Source organism: Lactuca virosa, chromosome 4, assembly GCF_052849685.1.
Source record: "Lactuca virosa cultivar CGN04683 chromosome 4, Lactuca_virosa_CGN04683_v6, whole genome shotgun sequence".
NCBI classification, from domain to species: Eukaryota; Viridiplantae; Streptophyta; class Magnoliopsida; order Asterales; family Asteraceae; genus Lactuca; species Lactuca virosa.
In genome coordinates this window covers 118,019,580-118,037,585 of record NC_136429.1, presented here as the reverse complement: position 1 = coordinate 118,037,585, position 18,006 = coordinate 118,019,580, and the positions used below count along the sequence as shown (strand labels likewise).

Below are 18,006 nucleotides of genomic sequence, written 5' to 3'. Positions count from 1 at the left end.
TAAAGAACTTACATACTTCTACAAATCATTCCATATTCATTTTAGGTTCTCAACGATTGGTATTAGACTCATAGTGGTTGCTCTTGAGTTTTTCTGATTGTTGTCCTACAAAAAAAACTTGTTTTTGTACATTTTAGAAAACGTTTAAAAGGAAGCTTTATGTACCACTTAGCTCACTCTTATTTATAAAATATTAACATAACTATGACACAACATTATTTTTTAAATGTATCTAACCGTATGTATAGTTCCACTAGAGCTCCCATACTTATTAAAGATGAGTATCACCATTGGCATCAAATGATGAAAAGATACCTAAAAAGATTGGGAAAAGATGTTTGTAAATCCATTGAAGAAGGACCACATGTACTCCAATCACAGATGAAATGGCAACACGACTTGACGGAGACGGTGCTATGTTCATACCCATAACCAACAATATCTACAAAATGGATAACAATGAGATAACTTTTCACAAAATATCTTGTGGTGTTCCACGTGATATCCATGATCTCATTATCAACCGCAACTTAGCAAAAGAAATTTGAATAACTCTTCAGAACATGTTCGATGACACTAAACAAGCAAGAGACAAGAAGCTAACTACGACGTTGAATGAATTTAACGGATTTCAAGCTCTTCTTAGAGAAAGTTTCTATGAATCCTTCAAAATATACAACCTAATCACCGCTTAGAGTGACTATAGGAACAAACACGCAATTTGTGATTTAACAAACAAGATGGAAAAATAGTGTTTAGTTGACATTTACGAGTTCAATGATTCATCTAATGCAATTCGTTAGCTAACACAAATGTAGTGGTAATAAATTTCTTAGCACCATTTAAAGTCATCAATTACCTCTCGGTGTCATCATTTGATTTAAAATCACTCATTCATATCTCTATGCAGTTCATGAAATTAAAAATCATTAAGTTTAGCGATTTTATTAAAAGTGTATCAACACATGTCTATGTTGATTTTAAATGGAATCACGAAATCACACTTACATGTTCAAATGATTTCCCAACTAAAAGCTTCTCTCGATGTCAATAATTGCAATTAATTACAAAATAAAATTCAAATTATTATTGAGCGGATAATAAACCTTCAATTAATTAATCAAATTTCATAAAATAATTTGAAATTAAGTATATGTTTAAACATCAAATAATTACCACATAATTTATGTTAATTAATTTAAAAGCATTTAAATCATTATTAATGCCAAGTCAAATAAACCCCGATAAAAATTTACTCCATAACACTTTAAACCAAAACAATAACAACAAATGTATTCATCATAAAGAGCATTCTCAAAATTAAATTAAAAGTCAACACAATTGATAAAATAAATAAATAAATAAAATAATAAAAATAATGAGCAAGAAAAACTTCCCTTGCTTATGTTGTGTGCGTGTGTAAACCTCTAGCCCACAAAAGAAACTCCACTCCAGCCCACAAAATAAATCGTAGGTGTACAATACAGAGGCCACACATTTTTTTTTTTTTTTGGATCTTGTATTCGTGCGTTTCCGTCCGGTGATTCCCTTTCTCAAACTGATCGTCTTTCTCTGTAGCTCGGTCAGAAAGTTGACTAGCATTGACTTCATGGATGAGGAGACAAAACCTTATAGGATCCTATTGAAGGATCGGTTAGACTTCAGGTTTGAATTCGGATAAGAAAAAATAACAATATCTTATTCAAAAATCAAATCGCCACGTGTCAGCCTGTGAGAGACAAAACGTAGTTAATAGGTCCAATTTTTTTGGGCCTCTAGGATTTTCGTTTCACAATAAATAGGATCTCCTACATCCTATTTACAATACACGAAATTCTTTCATCTCTCAAGTAATCGCAACTTTCTTCTTTCTGAGTATTCATTTTGTATTTATTGTTTTTCATAACGGTTGGAAAAGTGAAAAGTTTGCATTAAATTTTGAGGTTTTACTATATTATTTATAACCCTAAATGCGAAGTAAAAACTTGAAGGATAGGACACAGATCCGTGCAGGTTTTTACAAACAAGATCAAACTATCAACATGTTGGTTTTAAACTTATTGTTTCGTATTTAAATTCATCTAACAACAGGATAATCTGTTTCTACTTCTTTCTTACAATCAGATCTAATCGTGAATGATCATTTTGATTTTTGGACGAAATTCGGTAATAATATTAATAATAATTGAATTTATTATTTGGAACTTCTCAAAGTTTAATCATTGAGGTTAATCGTTGGTTTTTTGCTTATGTGAAAATGTTTTGGATATTTAATCATAAATATTATCTAGCCACTGACAACTCGTTTGTTTGACATTACTACTTAATTTGTTATTAATCCATAATACTAATTTTTTTTTTTTGAATGAAACTTTAGCGTGTTCATTCATCAAGAAACTTTAAAATAATAGTTCAATCGATATACATATCGAGTTGAAGGCAAACGGACAACAAGCTGCGCCGCTAATCCTTTCTGGATGACAAAACCAATTATCGAATGGTTTAAATATCAAATATGAATTTCAACAATACTTCCTTCCAAATTTCTCCGATTTGGGAGGAAGATTAAGAGGAGCGATCATCCCTTCTCTTCCATTGCGTTTTCTCCAATTCCTTTCAATATATTAACAATCTTGGGAACAAAATAAAATAATGCTTAGTCTTTTTAGTCCTAAAGAGAGAAATTACAGAAAGCTAATGTATCTGAGAAAAAAGAATGAAAAATTTATGTTCCTGAATTATTTTTAATGAAAAAAAAGGAAAGGGACGAATAATTTTCTCTTTTCTTTTTCTCTTAGTTTGAACTTAGGAACACACAAAATGTTTATTTCCTTTATTTTATTTCAAACTCGGGAACACAAAATATTCTCTTTTCTTTTTTGGTTCTCTTCATTTCATTCTTTTCTCTCATTAAGTTAAACTCAGGAAAAGTTGTTATGATTGAATATCAAGGATTATATTATGGAATTTTAACTTGAAATCCATTGGTCAAAGGATCGTGTGAATTCTAGCGTAATTCATTTTCGTACTAATTTGCAACCAAACAAAGGATTTGTTAAGGTTGGGTGAAGAAGCTTTTTGAAGTCGATGAATCGTTTGGATCTGTTTGAATGATCGTGTGATCACTTTCCGAATATGATATTTCAACCTTATATATGGGTTAATACGAAATACAAATTATGAGGATAATCATTCAAGGAATAATCTCAAATCAAGGCACCGATAAGAGACCACAAACTATGGTTTTATAGAATTCGAATTCTTTTGATTACCAAAGATAAACACAATTCAATATTAAATGTTGATTTTATCTCTTAAATAAAGGATGACGGACTCAAAGATAATTATAGAGAATATATTCCGAAAGCAATAGTTTCCATAACATTTCCTTAGCAAAATAAATTTTTGGTTCGGGGCGTAGTCCCTTGATCTGGCCTACTATTTGGTCGAACCGAAATCAAACTCGTTTTATACAAAGATGTACTCCGCACCTCCTAACTTGTAATAAAATCAAGAATTTAACTCCATTTGTAATCCTATAAATTACATTATACTAAAAAAATGATATACTAATACTAAAATCAGAATGAAATGAAATTTCAATTTTGCTAGAATCCTATGGAATCCGACGAACCAACCCCCAACGAATATCCATCACTCTTAAGAACTATAATCACCAAAAATCCAATGCTATAATAATAGCTTGTACAATATATTCCTATTTGTGATAAAAGGGGTGGTCAATAATATTAAATTATTAATAATTTTATAAGCACTAAAACATTATGGCTTTTAGTGCTGGTAATAAACTTAAGTTTCAAATATATTATTTAAATATTTTTTCTTTCGGTTTTTAAATGAAAAACTAATACTCCACAGGTAAGTTGTTAGAAACAGTTAAGGTAATTTACTTTCTCAATTAATGAGATGTCTTTTCCTAATAACAACAACATATTATCCATTTTTTTACTTTGTATGAATATACTTGTATGTTTTTTCTAGCCATAGCATCAATGCATTTACATTTGATGATCATTGTGAGTAATCTATTTTATTTGTAATGTTTTTAGCGTGCTATTATTGATCAAAATTCAAACTATATTGCTATTGTTCGTATGAATGTCCTTCGAATAAATCAAAAGCCTCTTTGATAAGCCATATTTTTTTCTATAACATTAGGATGTTTAAATCATTTAACACTAAGATGCTAGATAATTTACATTCTAAAGGTATTAACATTTTTTCTTTTTGTAAAAAGAAAATTGGTGATGGTTCGGATACAAGCTTTTTGGAGGATATATGGATTGCTGACATGTCTTTTAAGACTAGTTTTATAGACTTTATGTTTTGGAGTTAGATATGCAGGTTTCGATGACCCAAAAACTTATGCAAACTAATAGATTTTTTTTGGGGTTTCCCATGGCTAGTGATTTATTGCTTATTTTGGATAGATGGTGGAATATTGCGATGCCTAGTTTGACCTCTATGTTGGATTGGTTTATATGGTTTTGTTCTATTATGATGTCTAAGGTTCATAAAGAGTTATTGGAAGCCTCACTTCTTACCTTATGGTGGCATATTTGGCGATTTCTTAATGACTGTATTTGTGGTAGAGAAATTCTTAAAAAGAGTTCTCTGTTTGACCTCTGTCTTTTCTTTAGGCTAATTATAGATGCCGTAGTCTCAACTTGAATTGGGTTGTCTAGTTACAAGATCTAACTCTCCTATCTCTTGCATGTAATTTTTGTTGGTTTTGTCTAGCTTCTTGCTAGCTTAATAATATATTTGATATTCGAAAAAAATAATATTTTATTAAACAACCCCCAAGTTTGACTATTGTGTTCATTTTCACGTTTATGTTTTTACTGAATAATTGTGCTTCTAACTATTGAGTGGGCATGACTACAAATTACAGATTCACCTACTACCTATAATTGCTTTAATGAGGTTTAATTCATTTATTTACCATGACATCGTCATCTTTATTTGAGATCGTCATATGGAATGCATAAATTGAAATGATCCAACAAATGGAATCTACGATATGAAGTTATAAAAATTGAAATAGTCCTCTCAACATGATTTGCATAATGTTATGAAAAGAACTGAAACAGTTAAAAAAAATTATGAATTCTAATACACGTTTAATTTCCAGAAAATGAAACAGAGAATTAAAAAAATCTTCAAAATGTTTTGGCTTGGTTTGTAAATATATATAGAAAAACTAATATAAATAATCAGATTAAAAGAATTTCTCTATATTAGTTTAATTTTTTTTGAATACCTTTAAAATATATTCAAACTACTTGTTTAACTTTAACTCTTTTAGGTAAAATATAAAAAGATAATCTATAAAATGACCAAAATGGGTTGTCTCCTATCAACTATTTGTTTGAATATTTATTGCACAATAACTACCTGTATTGCAAATGGCAAATACCTTTTTTTGCAAAGTTCTAATGGGGTCACTCATAAACAATTTAGCAAATTTTTACTTTACAAAATTGATTATTATTTTGGGATAATGACTTGATAGGGTAAGATACTTTTTGAAATGTACACATTTAGTCCTTATTCTTTTTTTTTTTGTAAAATAAACTCTTATACTTTATTTTTTGTAACAATGCAATCCTTGTGACCGGCTATACCCGGTATACCGGTCATATACGGATTTTCTTTTAGGGAAAATGACTTGATAGGGTAAGATACTTTTTGAATTGTACACATTTAGTCCTTATTCTTTTTTTTTTTGTAAAATAAACCCTTATACTTTATTAATATGTACACATTAGGTCCTTTTCACCGGACTCTACAGGTTTTGCTGATGTGGAAGCACAAGTGACACTAAATAACAATTAATTAGCTTAGTCACCGGAGGTGGGTGATCCTCCAGCAACAAGAAAAGGGCGGCAACCCTTCTCTTTCTCGTCTCTCTTTGCCTGTTGTGTTTCTCCGATCTGTCTCTCTTTGCCTCCATCTTTGAGATATGTTGCCAGAAAAAGAAGAAAGAATCGACGAGGGGGCTACCAGAGCAGCTCCTCGCCGCCAACTACCGTCTCTACTTCCTCCTGCCTCCCCCTTCGACCTTGTTGTTTTTGCCATCATTCCTCCTTGCTACCAGTGATGTGTAGGAACACACAAAGGAGTCGCCGGAGATCGGGGTTCTCCCTCTTTTTCATGATGAATAAAAGTTGGAAAAATCTCGTTGTGGATATGTGGATGCCATCTGGGTATTTCATTTCAACAAAATAAAAGAAAGGGAAAATGACTTGATAGGGTAAGATACTTTTTGAAATGTACACATTTAGTCCTTATTCTTTTTTTTTGTAAAATAAACCCTTCCATGTCAGCAAAATCTGTAGAATCCGGTGAAAAAGGACCTAATGTGTACATATTAATAAAGTATAAGGGTTTATTTTACAAAAAAAAAAAAAGAATAAAGACTAAATGTGTACATTTCAAAAAGTATCTTACCCTATCAAGTCATTATCCCTATTATTTTATAATAATTTCTTTTAAGAGTACAACTTTTATTTTTGTCTTTTTACGTTATTTTTTGACGAAAAAAAATGTTAGACTACTGTATTTTATTGTTTGGTGGAACCACTAAAATAGAGCTTTAGTGTTATTCCAACATAAGTTATAGAGTACTACATAAAATAAATTTATCAATATATAACAGGAAATACGAACAAATATGAAACAAAAAAATTACAAAAAAAGAAAAAGAAAAAAAAAACCTCCAACATTTATGCAGAGATGAAAAGGATTGAAATTGAATTCAATGAGTTCCTACCCATTCAGATCATTGTAGTTTTACCACTGAATAATGAGATGTTCAATGTCAAAATACAAAAAATAAAAAAATAAAATAAAAAATAACATAATTATCAAGACTTCAAAAATAGTGTTCCAAAAAGAATGCATAGTTGTCTTGTACCCAAGGCAGCATTAGTTGTACTCTAGCGTCCTACACTTTGATTAATTCCATTTTTCCCCCTTCCCAGCATATATGTAATCAACAGCTTATTTTGCTAGGTCAAACAATTCCATCCTTCCAATACCTTCAATGGACAAAATAATGACCAAAACACACATAAGTCACATCTCTTTAGATGACAAGGACATTTTTTATTTTTTATTTTTTGTAAACAGGATATAACATGTTATACAGTGTTAATATGCAATTCTTTGTCATATGGTTCTACCCAAAAAGTGGGACAACAACTTACTCTTGAGTCAAAGACATAATTGCCCTTCTTGGAACAAGAGTTTTGACCTCTAGTCTGTACAAAGAGACATAATTGTCTTTAGAAATATTTGTATTATAATAACATAATGTTAGAAAAGAGGGGTAAAAACACTTGGAAATTCTGAAAATCGTATATAACACTTTCAGATTAAAGTATTTGGGTGACACTCCCAATCTTTAATCGGATAAGACTCAGAAAATGAGAAAAAGAGAAGAAAGAATGTTAAAGATGTTAAGAAAAAGAATACCAAAACTGATTTTCGAAAAATGATCATATAACAAAAAAAGCTTCCTATCTTAAAACTGCCACATGACAGTCCTAAACCTGTCCAAAAACGGCCATAAACCAACTTAAAGTCGGGTCTAGAATATGGATCACAAAAACCGTCTAGAATATCGACCCGAGCCAGGGGCTCTGCCCCTTGGACCCTGCTCACAGGGGCGTGCCCCCGGATCCCGTTCGTTCAAGGGCTTCGCCCGTAAATAGCAGTGTACTTTCAACCAAGACAAATTTAAACAAATGTGCACTCCACACCATCCTAACTTGTTCAATATTTATCAATGTGACATTGATCAACAAATTAATCTTATTTACACTTAAATAATATTAGTGATGTAAAATCACCAACACATAATACATACCGAAAGTAGAAGACACAAGGGTGTATTCATTAGAAAGATTTGTCGAGAATACCCTTCAGTCGTCCGTGCAAAGGACTATGGGATGGTTTGCCTTGTAAAGCTCCAATGTAAACAAGCATTGAGAATGTTAAGGACAAGGGTAGATGCGGAATTTTTATTTATTTATTTGGGTGGGGGCAAAAGTAACACCAGCAAAAAGAACAAATATATATAGCTATATATATGCATAGTAATTAATTATAATAATTGCAAACCCTATTTTATTGAACAAAAATAAAACAAACACTAAATATATTAAATACAAATGACTTATCAATAGTAAACTTTTTACATTATAGATTTTTGCCACAAAACTTTTTAATATTGGTACATTAAGTCCCTATAATTTTGTAATTTATAGAAAAGGTCCCTGGTTGGTGTTTGTTTACAAAAACAGTCCCTATGTTTAATATTTTTATATGTAGGCAGATTTGGTCCCTGTGTAAAAAACAAATTACAAATTGTCCTTATAATTTACACAAAGCTCCTTTTTTTTTTTTTCAGAAACGGTCCATATGTTTAAAAAAATACAAAATAGCTTGTACATTTGTCATGTTCGTCTCTCAACTTTTTTGTTTTCACAATTTAGCCACATGAGTTTTGTATATTTGCATGCTTGGCTCCTACATTTTCCTAGTTACATAATTTTGGTGGCGCTTGTGTCCGGGCGAAGTGGGGACAAGACAATTTCTAGTTAATAGTTAAATAAACACTCAAGAAAACTTCCCACACATGTCATGTGATACACAATTGAATCTTTATTTTTCATTTAGTGGGTCCCATCTTTGTTTCTCCTCACATGAAAAAGATGTCCCACTTTCTGCTATCATATATAAATGTGACTCCTAAAATGGAAATGTTAAATGGTTATGATCAATTGCCATTTATGGTTGTACAAAATAACAAAATACGAAAATGACTTTTCCTTTGGTCATTTAATAGATTTACCTAATGAATTTTTTTTTATCTATTTAAAAGATAATAATTTAGTGTCTAAAAATATAAACCAATAAAAATATGTTGTGCTCTTCTGTATTTTAACTTTTAAAAAAACCAGGTAGAAAAAAAGGTAGAAAAAAAAGAGGAAAAGAAGGAAATTGTATGTTGGCGTTCTCGAGTTAGAAAGTAAAGGAATGATTACGTTTTAATGACATGATTAAGCATACTTCCTTCCAAATCTTTTCAATTTGGGAGGAAGATTAGGAGGGAATATCATCCCTTCTCTTCTGGCCAATTCTTTCCGAAATATAAATAATCTTGGGAACAAGATAAAATAATGCTTAGCTTCTAAGTCCCATTTAAAGAGTGAAATTTGAGAAAGATGATAGAACTGAGAAGAAATAAAAAAATTTGATGTTCTTGAGTTATTTTTAACGGAAGGAATTAGAAAAAATGAAAGTAAGAGGACGGACAATCGTTCCTCTTAACTTCCTTCCAATTTGGAATGACTCGGAAAGAAAAGAATTGGATTTTGAAAATAATACTTAAATTTATTTTTATTTTTTACCTTTCAACTCAGGAACATATAAAATGTTTATTTCTCTTTCATTTCTTTCAAACTCGGGAACACAAATTTTTCTCAGTTCTTTCTTGTTCTCTCCACTTCCCTACTTAAGTTGGACTCGAGAAAAGTTGTTGGGATTGAATATCAAGTGTTATATAATGGCATTTTAACTTGAAATCAATCGGTCAAAGGATCGTATGAATTCTAGCTTAATTCAGTTTCGTACTAATTTACAACCAAACAAAAAACTTGTTAAGGTTGAGAGAAGAAAAGGTTTGTGAAATCAATGAATCGTCTGGATGGATCTGCTAGAAGAATCGTGTGATCACTTTCCGAATATGATATTTCGACCATATGCATGGGTTATAAGAAATCCGTATTATGGGGATAATCGTTCAAGGAACAATCTAAAATCACGACACTAATAAGAGACTGCGAATTATGGTTTTATAAGATTTTGATTCTTCTTATTACCAAAGATAAACATATTTTGTTCCTTAAATAAAGGATGATGGATTCAAAGATACTTATGGAGAATATATTTTGAAAATAATATTTTCCATAAAATTTCCTTAACAAAATAATTTTTTGGGTTGAAGAGCAGCCCCTTAACCTCTGTCATTTGGTCGAACCGAGATCAAATTCGTTTTTATACTAAACTTGTAATAAAATCAAGAACTAAACTCTATTGATAATTGGTAATTTTCATTATACTAAAATAATCCGATAAAACTAAAATCACCAATAAATTGTAAATGAAATGAAATGTCAACTTTACCCGGAATTATACATACCAACCCCCAATGAATATCCATCAATCTTCACTATAATGACCAAAAAAAACCAATGCTATAATAATAGCTTCTGCCATATATTCCTATTTGTGAAAAAAGGTGTGGTCCATAATATCAAATTATTAATAACTTCATAAGCATTATGACTTTAAGTACTTGCTATAAATTTAGGTTAACTTGACAAAAATATTATTTAAATATTTTTTTCTTCTAGTTTTTAAATGAAAACCTAATACTCCGTAGGTAAAGTTGTTAGAAAGAGTCGATGTAATTTACTTTTTCAATTAATGAAATATGTTTGTTTTTTCTAATAACAACATATTATCCATAACAACAATGTGCTATGTATTTTTTTTACTTGTAATATGCATATGCTTGTATTTTTTTCTAGTCATAGCATCAGTGTATTTACATTTGATGATTATTGTGAGTAATCTATTTTATTTGTAATTTTTTTATCATGCTATTATTGATAAAATAAAAAGCCAACTATATTGTTATTGTTAGTAAAAACTGTTAGTAAGCTGTTATTATTTGTCAAAAATAATATGTGTACACTATCATGATGGGTAAAAAGTAATTTCTTATTACAAGTTTCAAGTTATATATTGTTATTGTTATAGATCAGTATGGTGTTATATTTTGTTATATCGGTAGAAAAGGAATATAAATACATTAATTTTAGATAAATGAACATATGTGTATAAAATAAGGTTACATTGTCTTATGTCTATATTAATAAAACCATTAAACTGAATTGTATTTTCTACCTAATAACATCTTAACGAAATAATTGAACTCTTGAATTGAACATACTAGTTACACCTTCTAACTGTTGAGTGGGCATGATTACAACTTACAGTATATAATATAAATCTTCCAAATGTTTTGGCTTGGTTTGTAAATCTATCAAAAGTATATAATATAAATAATCAGAATAAAAGGATTTATCTTATATTATTAATTTTTTTTAAATACCTGTAAAAAAATTCAAACTATTTGTTGTTAACTTTAACTATTTTTAGGTAAAATATAAAGAGATAATCTCTGAAATGACCAAAATGGGCTGTCTCCTACCAACTATTTGTTTGAATATTTATTGCAGAATAACTGCCTACTTATAATCTTATATTGCAAATACCTTTTTTTTGCAAAATTTCTAATGGGGTCAATCATAAGCAATTTACCAAACTTTTACTTTACAATATTGATAATTATTTTATAATAATTGCTTATAAGAGGGGTACAACTTTTTTTTTTTTGTCTATATTTGGTAGAAAAAAAAAGAAGTTAGCCTATAGTAATTTATTGTTTAGTGAAACCGCTAAAAAAGTTCATAAGTTTTTTTTTTTTTTTTAATAAGTAAACTACTTTTTCAGCTAGTTTGGTAAATTGCTTATGAGAGCTTTACAAACATAAATTTATCAACATATAACAGCAAATACGAACAAATATGAGAAAAAATTACAAAATAAAATATATAAAATATCCAACATTTATGCAGATGAAAAAGGATTGATATTGAATTCAATGAGTTCCAAATAATGAGAAGTTCAACGTCAAAATACAAATAAACTAAAATTAAAATACAAACAATAATTATCAAGCCTTCAAACAATAGTGTTCCAAAACGAATGCATAGTTGTCTTGTACTCAGGGCATCATTAGTTGTACTCTAGCGTCCTACCCACGGATTCAAACACTTTGATTAATTCCATTTTTACCCCTTTGCCAGCATATATGTAATCAACAGCTTTTCTTGCTAGTTCAAACAATTCCATCCTTCCAAGACCTTCAATTGGCAAAAATAATGATAAAAAAACACACATCGCTCAGAAGGGCATTTACGTCTTTTGTAAACAGGACATGACAGATTGTATTATGTTTGGACTCACAGTTATGTCAATATGTCCTATGGTCCTACCCAAAAAGTGGGTCAAGACATAATTGCCCTTCTTGGAACAAGAGTCTTGACCTTTAGTCTACGGAAAAAGACATAATTACCCTTAGAAATATTTGTATTACAATAACATAATACTAACCGAAAGTAGAAGACACAAGGGCGTATTCGGTAGAAAGATTTGTCGAAAATACCCCTGAGTCGTCCGTGCAAAGGACTATGGGATGATTGGCCTTGTAAAGCTCCGCTATAAACAAGCATTCATAATGTTAGGGACAAGGGTAGATCCGGAATTTTTTGTTTTTTCGGTGGGGGCAAAAGTAACTAGTAAAAAGAAGAAGTATATATATTTATATATGCATAGTAATAGTAATTAATTATAATTACAAATACAAACTCTATTTTATTGAGCAAAAAATATAACACAAACACTAAATCATTAATTTATTATTAATAGTTAAATAAACACTCGAAAACACGACCCACACATGTCATGTGATGCACAGTTTATTTTTCATTTAGTGGGTCCCATCTTTTTGTGTGGCCCACTTTCTGCTATCAGATATAAATGAGACTTCCCAAAATGGAAATGTTAAATGGCGATGATAAATTGCAATTTATGGTTGAACAAAATAAGATAATACAAAAAGGACTTTTAACTTTTACTTTCGTCATTTTATAGATTTACGTAATGAACTTTTTTATATGTTTAAAAATAATAATTTAGTGGCTAAAAAGATGTAGTCCTTATTTCCAAATTCCACCTCTTATTAGATTTTCTTAAAGAGTAAATTACACGAATGGTTCTATGGTTTGGGGTAATTTACACGTTTGGTCCCTAACTTATTTTTTTAACTCGGAAGGTCCCTACAGTTTGTTTTTGTTACGCGCTTGGTCCCTGTGTTACCTAAAAAGACTATTTTGCCCTTGATTTTTTAATTTATTTAAGTAAACACACCCCCAACCCCACTTCCACCTCACCTTACCTTACCTTACCTACTCCACCTTATTTAAATAAATTAAAAAATCAAGGGAAAAATAATATTTTTAGGTAACACACGGGCCATACGTGCAACAAAAACAAACTGTAGGGACTTTCCGAGTAAAAAAAATAAGTTAGGGACCAAACGTGTAAATTACTCCAAACCATAGGGACCATTCGTGTATTTTACTCTTTCTTAAATTAATGCATGAGAAAGAAAGAACGAACCAAAATGATGAACATCAATGGAAGAAATTGTCTCTGTTCGGATATTTGATGTCAAACATATTTCAACCTATTTAAACATAAAACAAAATATATATTTTTTTGTTACTAAAATGTCAAACAAACGTATTTCTAATATAATAAGAATATAAAATTACAGGGATTTTAGATGATTTTAGTTTCCTCCATTCTTGATCTTGAAAGCAACATGCATGTCCGATTCTACCAGGAAGAAAGTCAAGCATTGATTGAATTTCAACCGAATTAGGTACCTAAAACCACTATTCCATGAAATAAATTTATAATTATAAGAGTTAAGTGCTAGAAATAGCAATATACTTTTATTTGTTTGTTTATTAATTATTATAGCATTCTACTTTTATTTCTTCTTATTGCAACATTCTAATAAGGAAAAAAAATTGAAAGTATAATGAGATAATTGGATTTGGAAAGATTTTTTTAAAAGTAATATATGTGTTGATAAGAAAGAAATTGAAAGTAGAAGTTTGTTATAGAAAGAAGGGTTAATCTTATAAAAGACCTTATATTTTGTGTTTTTTTAGGAAAAACTAAAAACGTTGAGTATTTATTTGGAAACATTTAGAAGGTTGAGAGGAAAAAAAAAAGACAAAGTTGAGGGTTTTGTCGAAAAAAATGAAAAAATATAAGGTCTTTTTCATGAAAAGAAATAAAGGTGATGTTCAATCTGGAAAAAACACAAAATATAAGGTCTTTTATGAGATTAACCCTAAAATAGAACGGGAAGTAAGATGCTATAATTTTAATAAATGAATAAATAAATGAAAGTATGTTGCTAATTTATTTTATAAAGATGAAATAGAAATTTGAGAAAAAGAGGACCTCGCCACAATGAAGAGTAACCGAAAGACCTTGTTCTCTAGCAAATTTCAAAGCCGGAAAAAACGTCGCCCTGAAAATTTTAAAAATTATTTTAAAAGATATAAATAATTTTATACCTCCATTTGTTATGCAGGACAGAACAAAACAGTACAGGTTGTACTATGTTTGACTGAGACAGAGACTGAAGTCAATAGGACAAAAATTACCAAAAAGGTGGGACAAACCGAAAAAGACTTGTTTTTTATTTCTTGTGTTGGCAAAAGACGAAATTGCCCTTCTCATCTTTATTATCGAAAATAGCAGTTCGTGTAGAAGTTTGAGTTTGTACCATTCACCAACGGTTGGATTGCCAGAAAGATCGATGCCAACAACACCAACGTCTCTCATTTCCAAAGCAAGATTAACCTAGAAAAAAAAAAAAAACTACAGTTTCAAAACCAAGAAATAGCAACATACTTTCATTTATTTGTGTATTAAACCCTCCAACTTTCATTTTTTCCTATTACAACCTTGTACTTTCACTTTCTTTTCTTAATAAAGGCATTATACAAAATCCATGAAAGTATGTTGCTTTTTCTTGCATTTGAATAAAATGAATACTTTAAAACTTACCGTTTCCATTGCAGATTCAGTAGATTCACGTCGATCAATGCTAAGAAGGAGTCTAACAAATATCTTCTTTTCATTTGTAGATGAATATTTATCAAAATCATCAGAAGAAAAATTAATATCAAGATTCCTTATGGATCTTAAACCTTCCACAACAGCTTCCATGTATGACCTTTTGCTCATACCTATCGAATCATTCTTCTGTATACTTTAATTAGATCAAGATCAAAACTTTTAGCCTTATTTCCAAATAAACAAGGCCCCTTGATTCAAATTATAATCTACCAAGTTATAATAGTGTGAAAGTTGTTCTGTATTTTGGATGCAAGGTAGATTTTTCAAAGTAAAATGCTGTAAGAGAAAGAAATGGAAATAAAGATGCTATAAAAATTATAACATTTAAGCACCTTTGGAGTTGTTCTTAACTCCAAATAAACCACATTTTCGGCTGCAAAATCTTCAACTACCTATAGAACAAAACAAAAAAAAAAGAGATAAAACCATTGTGCATGATCAAAAGATGAAAATATATCAAGTCAGAAATGAGAAATCACCATACTTCTTTAGTAATTCTTGTAATTGTTTTGTGGTCAGTGGTAACAATATGGATCAGATCAAATAACTTGAACACTTCACGTAGTGATCGATCATCTAAATTTGGGAAATGGATCCATTTTTGTGTTGCAAGAAAGATAATGAGATTGATGATATCAAATAGAAGATATTGAAAAATGTGAATTATGCAAAAGAAGCCTTACTTTTCTTGATAACATGCTCGAAATCAGAAAAGACAATGGTACCCTTCTCGCCCAATTCTCTTGCAAGTTCTCTGTTTACAATTTGGAAATTAAGCATCAAATCCTCCGATAATTACATGAAGCAAAGTTATATTCCTCAGAAGATTCAGAACACAAATGATCAAATGTACAGACTAGAATTCAATTACACAAAATCTGTAAACCAGAATCGTCATCCACGAGATTGTAATTGTAGTGATGAATAGATTTGTAAATATTAACTGAACACTTTCTTGCTGAAAAAATATGAACTCCTTATCAAAACTCAGCACTCATAATCAACAAACGAATTTAAAGAAAGAAACGTACTACAAAATTAACCCTGTACTGCATCGAAACTAATTTAAAAGGTTCACATTTTCGAGCTTAAAACCACATACCAGAGATGTAATATAACTCTTTTCCTATTTTCTGAGGCAATTAAACCCTTTTAGCGTTTGTGTGTGTGTGGGTGCAATAAATTCTTTCTAGAACAATTCATCATCTGGATTCCATCAAGTAAATCTCACTTCTTCAGCTATGGAAAACGAGAGAGAGAGAGAGAGAGAGAGAGAGAGAGAGAGTATACAGTAGAGTTGAATTTCTAATGGAGCCATTAAGGTGAGCATGTAATTCCACCTTTGGCATAGAAACCAACCAATCCATCACTTTCAAATTTGTTTTCAGTTTCTTGTATTGAAATTCTGAACAGCGAGGAAGAAACCCCCAATTTAGAAGTTAGGGCACGAAATCCAATCCGTACATTTTCTGTTCAGAATTCTACGAGTTAACCACCCACCTATGTTTTTCCGTTTCCAATAGGATATTTCAAAGTTGGATGATTTTATTTGAACCTTCGTAGAATTCTTTTTAAATTTGTATAACTTTCAAATAATATTATAAGGAAAATATTATCCAAATTTTGGGTTTTACAAAGAAGTTTTAATTTAATCTACCATTAAAATCTCATAAATATCTCGGTTAAACACCAAAGTTTTAGTTATGTTAAATAAGTCGCTTAAGTGTGTGTTCGGCAAAACTAGCTGGTAGTGGGTAACTTGTAGGGGGTAGCGGGTGGCTTGTAGCTTGTAGCGTTTTGTTAAACGCTACATGAAGTAGTATTTGTATTTGGAGCGTTTTGTTTAAACTAAACGCTAGAAGTTTGTAGTGTCGAACGATGCTTTCTGTTCAAAATGGAGCGTTTTGTCAAATGCTAGAAGCTAGAAGCTCTCAAACGCTACGTGTCGAACACGCCCTAAATCATGATTTTTTTTTTTTTTCCTTTTACAACTTATAACTTAACAACTCCCGACTAGCTATTTTTATGTTGCTCTCGAGCCTAGGTGACTTTAGAGGTGTCTTACAAAATGAAATGTTAGAAAATTGGGATATAGAATTGCTTTGATCAATGAGAGTTGTGAAACACTTTCATATTAAAGCATTTCAAGGGTACACTCGAAAACCTCTAATCGGATAAAACTCATTGTTTGCAAGAAGAGAGAATGTAGAAGATGTTATGAAAATTTATGCCCAAATGATTTCGAAATTGATCATATAACAGGAAAAACCAACTTCCTGTCTTAAAACTGTCATATGGTAGTTATAGATAATGCAACTTCCTGTCCAAAAACTGTCACATAATCTGTCATAAACCAACTTAAAAACGAGTCTAGAACCAGGATCACAAAACTGAGTTTAGTCCAAAAAACCGGATTTCTGAGGCATTTTTTATATAGCAACACAACACATATAAAAAATTTATGTGCTGACCTGGTAGCTCGACCCCAACCAGGGGCTCTGTCCCTTTGACCCCGCTCCCAGGGGCGCTGCCCCCGGACCCCGTTAGTTCAGGGGCTTCGCCCATAAATAGCAGTATACTTTCAACAAATACAAAATTAAACAAATATGCACTCCGCACCATCCTAATTTGTTCAATAATTATCAAAGTGATATTGATCAACAAATTAATTTCATTACATTTAAATAATATTAGTGATATAAAATCACCAACATGAAATGTGAATGATAATGCTAAATGACGAAGGGTTAAGGTCGTCGTTTTGAACATTAAAAACTAGTGACGCACGTCTAATCAAGTTTACCATCATTATCGACGATACATCCACCATTTTTCAAACGTTCCCTCTTTTTGAAGACATTCAAAACTAAGAAACCCTAGAAATCAAGTTGTTTGTGAGTAATGAAGACTAAAGAAGAGGGAATCTTGAGTTTACCGTTAAGATATTCTACCATGGTGTGTTTTTATCGAATCCTCTGGAGTAAGAATATGTAATGAGTCAAAGAGTCCTAAAATTCGACTACAAGTCACTAACCTTGAGTCATTCAAGGATGGACTCAGATATGTGATTAAGGATCGATATGATTTTGTCTACTATTTTCTTCCTTGTAAATCATTATCATA

The 18,006-nt window shown here is 30.6% G+C and overlaps 1 protein-coding gene across 1 annotated transcript; it reads right to left on the bottom strand.

The window, feature by feature from the left end:
* Positions 1–11,710: 11,710 nt before the first annotated feature.
* LOC145107264 (adenosine/AMP deaminase family protein) lies at positions 11,711–16,415 on the bottom strand. The gene is made up of 11 exons (XM_079044111.1): positions 16,174–16,415; positions 15,567–15,637; positions 15,368–15,459; positions 15,216–15,275; positions 14,812–15,009; positions 14,528–14,604; positions 14,200–14,269; positions 13,497–13,610; positions 13,342–13,408; positions 12,274–12,378; positions 11,711–12,023 (listed from the first exon to the last, which is right to left on the bottom strand). Exons 1-11 carry the CDS (start codon positions 16,248–16,250, stop codon positions 11,896–11,898), a joined length of 1,059 nt encoding a protein of 352 aa, XP_078900237.1. The 5' UTR covers positions 16,251–16,415; the 3' UTR covers positions 11,711–11,895.
* Between the last annotated feature and the right edge of the window lie 1,591 nt (positions 16,416–18,006).